General features: G+C 46.5%; 1 protein-coding gene across 2 annotated transcripts in view; it reads right to left on the reverse strand.

Annotated features, from left to right (window-relative positions):
• The window catches only part of LOC144132536 (uncharacterized), a 30,707-nt gene extending 22,853 nt beyond the window's left edge, over nt 1-7,854 (reverse strand). The window contains exons 1-3 of one of the 2 annotated variants that reach the window (XM_077665017.1): nt 7,481-7,854; nt 5,649-5,744; nt 5,027-5,161 (exon numbers count right to left, since the gene is read on the reverse strand). In XM_077665017.1, coding sequence (XP_077521143.1) covers nt 5,027-5,161; nt 5,649-5,678 — 165 coding nt within the window. In that variant the 5' untranslated portion in view covers nt 5,679-5,744; nt 7,481-7,854. The remainder of the gene's footprint in view (nt 1-5,026; nt 5,162-5,648; nt 5,745-7,480) is intronic. The other variant, XM_077665016.1, reaches the window with a different exon arrangement.
• Nucleotides 7,855-8,996: the final 1,142 nt, after the last annotated feature.

Here is an 8,996-nt window from a genome sequence, read left to right on the forward strand (position 1 = left end):
TGATCACTGAACCCGTCATTATAAGATATATCACTAACCCTCTCGGGAGCAGATGATAAAATAAGGTCTAAAATATTAGCATCGCGTGTTGGAGCATTGACTAGTTGAACAAAAGAAAAGTCGAGTGTTAGCTGCATGAACTCATTAGAGGCAGATGAATGTGAACATAGGTTCAGCCAATCAATGTCTGGGTAATTAAAATCCCCGAACAAGAAAATGTCAGATTTAGGAAAACTGGTTCGAATAGCCGTGATATTGTCATGTAGGTCAGCGACAAACGTGGCAGGGGAGTACGGGGGCCTGTAGCAGATGCCTAAGACAGTGTTACCGAGGCGGGATGCTATTGCTACCCATATGATTTCCTGTTCACATGGAATATCCACAAGGAAAGACAAAACGTTATTATTAACTGCAATTAATACTCCGCCGCCCCTTTTGCTTATTCTATCTTTTCTGTAAATTTGAAATCCGTTGCTATCAGGGAGAAGTTCCTCGTCAGCGATATCTGGACGCAACCACGTTTCCGTTAGAAGTAGTATATTACAGTTGCTATTATCAAGATATGAGCAGAGTTCGGTGCGTTTAGGAAGAAGGCTGCGTATGTTAGTGAATGTCAAATGGAGAGGTGGGCTTGGAATGCTATCAATAGGCGACTGGATCGGGTTTTTGGTAACACGTGCATTGCTTCGGCATCTTAGCTATCGTGAGACTTCTATTACTTGGTCAGTGTCAGAGTCGTACATGTATACTGAATCACCCATGCGCAGTTTGTCTACGCTGAGCTTGTAGGCCGTTTTTTTAGATTTGGCAAATTCCAAGAGCTTTTTCCTGGCGAGCCGCGTACTAGCTGATGTACTAGCTGTCCTTCAGTTTCTTAGAGGATATCATCGACTATTAGTACCGAATTTCAAACAATATATGTGTGTGTGTGCGTGCGTGCGTGCGTGTGTGTGTGTGTGTGTGTGTGTGTGTGTGTGTGTGTGTGTGTGTGTGTGTGTGTGTGTGTGTGTGTGTGTGTGTGTGTGTGTGTGTGTGTGTGTGTGTGTGTGTGTGTGTGTGTGTGTGTGTGTGTGTGTGTGTGTGTGTGTGTGTGTGTGTGTGTGTGTGTGTGTGATTTCTTACACCCTCCTTCCACCTTTACAACAGAGTCTTTGCTGTATCCAGTCCTCAATGCGCCCTTCTTACCTGCTCGTTGCGTTTTCTATTGTGGCAGCACTTTCTCCAAATACCCGAATACCCGAATCGCACAAAACCCCTTGTTAGTCTGGAATATTTAGTCCCGTGCCTCCCCCCCCCCTCCCCCCCCCAAACATGACGGGCCTGAAAGCCTCGAACTTGCTGATGTACTAGCTGTCCTTCAGTTTCTTAGAGGATATCATCGACTATTAGTACCGAATTTCAAACAATATATATGTGTGTGTGTGTGTGTGTGTGTGTGCGTGCGTGCGTGCGTGTGTGTGTGTGTGTGTGTGTGTGTGTGTGTGTGTGTGTGTGTGTGTGTGTGTGTGTGTGTGTGTGTGTGTGTGTGTGTGTGTGTGTGTGTGTGTGTGTGTGTGTGTGTGTGTGTGTGTGTGTGTGTGTGTGTGTGTGTGTGTGTGTGTGTGTGTGTGTGTGATTTCTTACACCCTCCTTCCACCTTTACAACAGAGTCTTTGCTGTATCCAGTCCTCAATGCGCCCTTCTTACCTGCTCGTTGCGTTTTCTATTGTGGCAGCACTTTCTCCAAATACCCGAATACCCGAATCGCACAAAACCCCTTGTTAGTCTGGAATATTTAGTCCCGTGCCTCCCCCCCCCTCCCCCCCCCAAACATGACGGGCCTGAAAGCCTCGAACTTGCTGATGTACTAGCTGTCCTTCAGTTTCTTAGAGGATATCATCGACTATTAGTACCGAATTTCAAACAATATATATGTGTGTGTGTGTGTGTGCGTGCGTGCGTGCGTGCGTGCGTGCGTGTGTGTGTGTGTGTGTGTGTGTGTGTGTGTGTGTGTGTGTGTGTGTGTGTGTGTGTGTGTGTGTGTGTGTGTGTGTGTGTGTGTGTGTGTGTGTGTGTGTGTGTGTGTGTGTGTGTGTGTGTGTGTGTGTGTGTGTGTGTGTGTGTGTGTGTGTGTGTGTGTGTGTGTGAAGCGAGCCAAAAGTCACCGAAACCAAGGTGCATAGGGGAATGTTTTAATTTTTTATGTGTAGCGCTAATCAGTAGGATAATAATACTTAAATTAATCTATCGCTTAAAGAAGATTACTTATAAAGCAGCAGAAAAAACAACCATGGCGCCGGTGGTATCCGAACCCACGACCTTACACACAATAAATATAAATACCCACGAGAGCTGCAGATTCGACAACCGTCGCCGCAGCTCAGTTGGTAAGAGCACTGGACGCGATTTTCGGAGGTCGTGGGTTCGGATCCCACTGGCGGCATGGTTGTTTTTTTCTCCTGCTTCACAAGTATTCTTCTTTAAGCGATAGATTAATTTAAGTATTATTATCCCACTGATTAGCGCTACACATAAAAAAATTAAAACATTCCCCTATACACCTTGGTTTCGGTGACTGTTGGCTCCCTTCATATGTTTGTCAAAAAACGAGTCCCTCATTTCCTTAACCCGCCGCGGTGGCTCAGTGGTTAGGGTGCTCGACTACTGATCCGGAGTTCCCGTGTTCGAACCCGACCGCGGCGGCTGCGTTTTTATGGAGGGAAAACACTAAAAGGCCCGTGTGCTGTGCGATGTCAGGGCACGTTAAAGATCCCCAGGTGGTCGAAATTATTCCGGAGTCCTCCACTACGGCACCTCTTTCTTCCTTTCTTCTTTCGCTCCCTCCTTTATCCCTTCCCTTACGGCGCGGTTCAGGTGTCCAACGATATATGAGACAGATACTGCGTCATTTCCTTTTCCCCCAAAACCAATTAATATTATTATTATTATTATTATTATTTCCTTAACCTTGTCTGCTCATTGCTTAACGAAAGTCTGGGTTCTGGCATTCTTTATGGCATAGGTAGCATAAGAGGGCTCTCGCACAGTTTCCGCCCTCGCTTTAGATGACGTTCCACGTCACACTCGCGGTAATACAGGACGTGCTACGTCCGCCGGTATGGACGAGGGTGGCGCTGGTGGACACTCTCAAGGTTCACTTACACACAATAAACATAAATACCCACGAGAGCAGCAGATTGGACAGCCGTCGCCGTAGCTCAGTTTATAAGAGCACTGGGCGCGATATTCGGGGGCCGTGGGTTCGTATCCCACCGGCGGCATGGTTGTTTTTTTCTGCTGCTTTATAAGTAATCTTCTTTAAGGGATAGATTATTTTAAGTATTATTATCCCACTGATTAGCGCTACACATAAAAAATTAAAACATTCCCCTATGCATCTTGGTTTCGGTGGCTGTTGGCTCCCTTCATATGTTTGTCAAAACGAGTCCCTCATTTCCTTAACGTTGTGTGCTATATATATATATATATATATATATATATATATATATATATATATATATATATATATATATATATATATATATATATATATATATATATATATATATAGATTTAAGAGAAGTGGGCACTTCTACAAAGACACTTTTATTTATCAACGTTTCGACCGCGGTGCGGTCTTCTTCAGGACTGTCCTGAATAAGACCGCACCGCGGTCAGTCCTGAAGAAGACCGCACCGCGGTCGAAACGGTGATAAATAAAAGTGTCTTTGTAGAAGTCCCCACTTCTCTTAAATCTTTATTCTGCGGAGCCAACGCAACCTACGTTCGTGTATATATATATACAGTGTGGTGTGGTGCTGTGTAACAGTGTAACAGTGTGGTGGAGGTGCTGGGTCGATCACCACGGGTCCCTCTCGCAACCGCTGCAGCCGAAGAATCGCCGGATTGCCCCCGTTGCCCGTGCAAATGCCCAAGGAAGCCAACGCACGTCCGACCGGCGCCGCAACGCCCGCTTGGCACCACTACCGTGAGCCGCGGACGTTTTCCGGGAAGGCTGGCGAAGACGTGGATGATTGGCTCACCAATTACAAGCGGGTGAGAAAATACAACGGCTGGGATGCCACTCTTCAGCTGGCCAATGTCGTCTTCTTTCTCGTTGGCACCGCGCTAACTTGGTTCGAGAACCATGAGGCATCAATAACAAGTTGGGACCGCTTCATGGAAGAGCTCCGCAGCTGCTTCGGGGACACTGTTGCCAAACGAAAATGCGCTGAGCAGTCTTTGCTTCAGAGAGCGCAAGTGCCTGGAGAGACCTGCACGACTTACATAGAAGAGGTCTTGAAGCTGTGCAACGTCGTTAATCCCAGTATGTCCGACGAAGATCGCGTTGGTCATCTCCTCAAGGGCATCGCAGAGGACGTCTACAGCTTTCTTATTAGTAAAGAAAATTTAGACTCGCCCACGGATATCATCAAGCACTGCCGCACCTTTGAAGCGCTAAAACTGCGTCGAATTACTCCCAAGTTCGGTCGCCTGCCTAACGTCACCACCGTCGCCAGCGTGGATTTCCACGAGCCTGTGAATGCGGCGACTCTCCCTGACGTCATTCGTCAAATCGTGCGTGACGAACTCTCCTGGCATCAAGATCTTGCGCGCCGCAGTGAGGTCCCGTATGGGAGCTGTTCTCTGCACGCGGCTCCCGCCTACCGCTCCTCCCCTTGGAGTTTGTCTGCCCAGCTCCTCCACCACACTGTTACAGGTTCTATTTACAAATAATATTTGCAAGGCAGGTCGAGAGGATCCTGGTGCGCCGGCGGCAGGATCCTTGCACGGCTCTTTTCGGATGTAAGAAATTTCAGCTGATGTTTCTGTTCCTTTACGCAGGAAAAGCATGTGGGCACATAGGTACCAGTTCTTTGATGTCACACTATAATGAAAGCGTCAGAAAATTTCTGCTTTAGTGCCAATTCTGTTGCATTTAATTGGTAGAGGTTCGTGCAAATGGATATTTTTTCTCATTTACTGTTGTTTAGTTCATGAAACATTGACCATTACTGTACACTACGCCTTCTATTCTTGTACTCACACTGGCAGCATTGGAGTCTTGTGGAATGTAGTAACGGGCTGGAAGGCTGAAGCACGGCCAGACGCATGCAACCACTGCTGCCGCAATGGTTGCCTTCGAGAGGTTGCATGGCTGATAGATTTGCATCTGGAAGCTCTGAAGAAATTCCAGAGTAGATTTTAATCCCGTGTGTCACGTACAGAAAAAAAAGAAAGGAGAAACAGCATTCCAAATGCAGAGGAGTCACTAGAGTGTTGTGACCCACCCGGGGCTGCCACCCACCACCAAACTCGCGTTTTGGAGAGTTTTCAGGTCAGTATGCCGTTTGAAAACGCAGATGTAAGTAATACACATTTTGTTAGCAGTCATATCGAATATCACATGCTCTAGAGTGACTGAGCGCACGAATTTTATATCTTGAGCAACGGGGATTTTTCTTCAAAAACAGAAAAACGCAGTATAGCATAGACACCAGGCGCCTACTTGCAACGCTCATGGTTACGGCTGGAGATGTATTCATTGCCACTGCAGCAACAGCCTAGAAATTATAACCATTTCTATACATTCCATGAACTTAAAATCCTGCATTTAAAAATAAACTGGAAGATATGGGATCTAACGCTCAGGCGTGCTTTGTGCCCACCTTCGACTTTAGTGAAGAAGAGTAACGCATCTCTTGACATCCTCTTCATCACCTCCCTATCTCAGGTCAGCGTAGGTGCCCTGGCGGTCACCTCTTCTGCGTGGCAACACGGTCTGATGTTCATAGCATTCTACTCTCCGTAAAATATGTTATACAAACATTTCGCCCGACGTACTGTCGCCCTAAACTTCGAAAGACTATTTGTCGATCGTATAATTTGGATTGGTTCCAGCACTGCGGAGCGTTGGCCGTTATTTCCGAGGCCATACTGCACATTCGTTTGCGGTAGCTGACAAAATTCGGTGCCCTGCATTCTAAGAGGGACGCAGGAGTGAAGGGCTCGGGAAATTTCGACCACACGAAGCCCTTTAACGTGCACTGACACCACACAGCACAGGGACCTCTAGAATTTTGCCTCACTCGAAATTTGACCGCCACGGCCTGGATCGAACCCGCATCTTTCGGGTCAGCAGCCCAGCGCCATAAGCACTGAGCCACCCCGACGGCTGTAACCCACAAGGGGCTACTCTGACGAAAAATCATCGACGCTTTTAGCATACCAAGACAAAGAACTTCATGTATTAGCACACCATCTAGTTCTTTAACTGAGAAGGAACTAGCATATTTAGACTACACGTGGAACGAATTTTCCTTTAAATTCTTTTTTGCCGCCGTGGTGGCTGAGTGGATATGGCGCTCGGATGGTGACTCGAAAGACGCGGGTTCGGTCCCGGCCGCGGCGGTTGAATTTCCATGGAAGCGAAATTCTAGAAGCAGCCCGTGTGCTGTGCGATGTCAGAGGACGTTAAAGAACCTCGAGTGGTTGAAATTTCTGGAGACGTTCACTATAGAGTCCCTCAAAGCCTGAGTCAGGTTGGGACGTAATACCCCAAAGTTCATAAATTCTTGTTCTTCCTTGATCCCAACAATGCTGTTTCCTGCCTTTTGTATCATATCTCTTGTTAATCAGCACTCCTATCGTTTGATTTTTTTTGTCCAGTGCTTTTTAAGATGTTATTATTTCGGTTATCTTTTTGTGACGTAGGTATATATTTTGTGTTCTTTCCAATGAAGCTTTCGTTGCGAAAAAAGCACTCGTGCTGTGGCTTTCCTCTTCCTTTGGCCTTTGTCCTTTTCACGCTACCTTTAATCATTATTCAAATTCGACACGCCCAGCTTTCTACCTTACCTCCCGAAAATTATCCTAACCCAAGAACCATCGTTCCGCAGCACTAACATCAGTCCAAACTACGCGATACAGGTAGCACTCGATAATTCGTGGTAAGCTTGCGGGCGGCAGCACGTCCATAGCATAATCTAGGAAAGTACAGTGTGTGCCACAGCTGCTGTTTCAGCAACTGTTACGCTGTCTAATCTAATTGCGCTTTCATGGCTTGGAAGTGCTTTACAAATATAATTTTACATGCTGCAGAGAACCAGCTTCCTAGTCAGCTGAAAATTACTATTAAGATGGAAAGAAGCGATCACAACACGGCACCTATGCGCTCCGCTTTTCGAATCTAGCGTCTTGCTTCTACCGCCGAAGTGAAAGCGTGATGACGAAAAATGCAAAAAGCGCAGCGCCTGTTCGTGTTACTTTCCATCGCCCCTGTACATGTCTATCTCGCACATGGTAGCTAAGCAAATAGATGAGTACATTTTATTCTATCGGAGCGCTATCAGAAAAAGCCAGGAATTCTCTTTAGCACTTAGTTTTAAGTTTTGCAACAGAAATATTCAGTCCCCGTTGATCCCTCGAAACACGCGCATATATGTGGCCTGCAGAGGTGTTTTCTTTTCGAAGTTGATTACCCAAGAACACATTCCCTCACCTGGTTGCCACGAAAGTTGCCGTTCCTGACGTGAAGACTGGTCGGCATTGAGCTTAGTTTTCTACGCAATGGCGGAAACACATAACGCTGAAAACCAGGGAGCCGGGCGGAGTTACGCTCGCGCTGCTGGTGAGTGTGTGTCTCGTTTCTAGCGCACGTGCACGCACAGCTGGTCTAAAAGCGCACACGTGTGGCATAGAACATGTGAAGCAAACATGTTTATTTCACGGATAACTATTCTATACTCAAGCGGTAGTGTCCGCTTCTCTCTTTTTTTTACCATTGGCTTCTCTGGCGACGCGGCCTAACCTTCACCATCGCAAGTATTTCCTTCCTTTGGTTTATGGTTTATGGGTTTAACGTCCCAATGCGACTGCGGCTATGAGGAACAGCGGAAATTTCGACCACCTGGCGTTCTTTTACGCGCACCGGCGTCGCGCCGTACGCTGACCTCTAGAATTTCGGCCGGAAACGAACCCTGGTTTTTCGGGTCAGCAGCCGAGTACTATAAGCACTCAGCCACCGCGGCGGCGTATTTTCTTCTTTCCTTCTTTTATTTTCCTTTGTTTTTTTCTTTCTCAGAGCTGTTTCATTCCTTCTGGCTTTGCTCTCTGAGTGTTACTGCTAGTTTTCTGCACATTTCATACTCTTCAGTATTCGCCTGAATTGCGTACTCTTGTTCCTATGTAAGACAGCTGGTCGATTTTCCGTTTCTGTTAACCAGGCTCAGTCCACGCTTTCCTCATGCCGCAAATAATTTTTTTGAGACTAACTTCAACCATACAAAGTGGAATACTATGCGCGTTGGTGTTGTGGCGGAGAACAGTGTCGTTCTGGCTGCTCTTTCGGGTCAGTACAGCTATCATAGGTCTATACATAACGTTCAAGCCCGTTATCTTGTTGTCGCTAATGCTGAAGACCCTCTGTGTGATGTCCTTGAATAGAGTAAAAGTTCTCATTTTTTACCTCTACATTTCTCGCTATGGTGCAGCGCTACACCCTATCCTTAACTGTACATCTTTCCTTTCTACTGTGTAAGCGGCCCCTGATGTCTCATTATCCTAAATTTTTGAGGACCTGACAGGATCTATCGCGCACTCTCTTTTGTCCAAGGGTTTAATTATTGGCGATTTTAATGATCCAAAATTCGTTCGAGGCACTTAGATATCCCTTACGTGCGGGAAGGCGAAAACCGTTTGCGACTTATTGGACTTGTTTGAATTTGAAAATGCCGTGCTAAAATTTATTATCATTAATTATTATTACTGTATATAAATCTAAACTTGACCCTGTACCCGCACCAGAGCTGTGTCGTAGTGATTAAGATCGCTCGGCATACGCGTGGCAGGTAGCACTTGGGTTGGAATTCTGAGCAGTGCCACTTGCGATGCACTGCAGGTTGGCATTCTACACTACCGAAAGACTGACCGTAACTAGACACTGGCTCCCTCGCCGGGTTGCAGGTTGGGTGCGGTCCTCCTCTATCTGAAGCAACCATTCTTCAGCGGTTTTTCTC

This window comes from Amblyomma americanum, chromosome 5 (assembly GCF_052857255.1).
Source record: "Amblyomma americanum isolate KBUSLIRL-KWMA chromosome 5, ASM5285725v1, whole genome shotgun sequence".
NCBI lineage: Eukaryota > Metazoa > Arthropoda > Arachnida > Ixodida > Ixodidae > Amblyomma > Amblyomma americanum.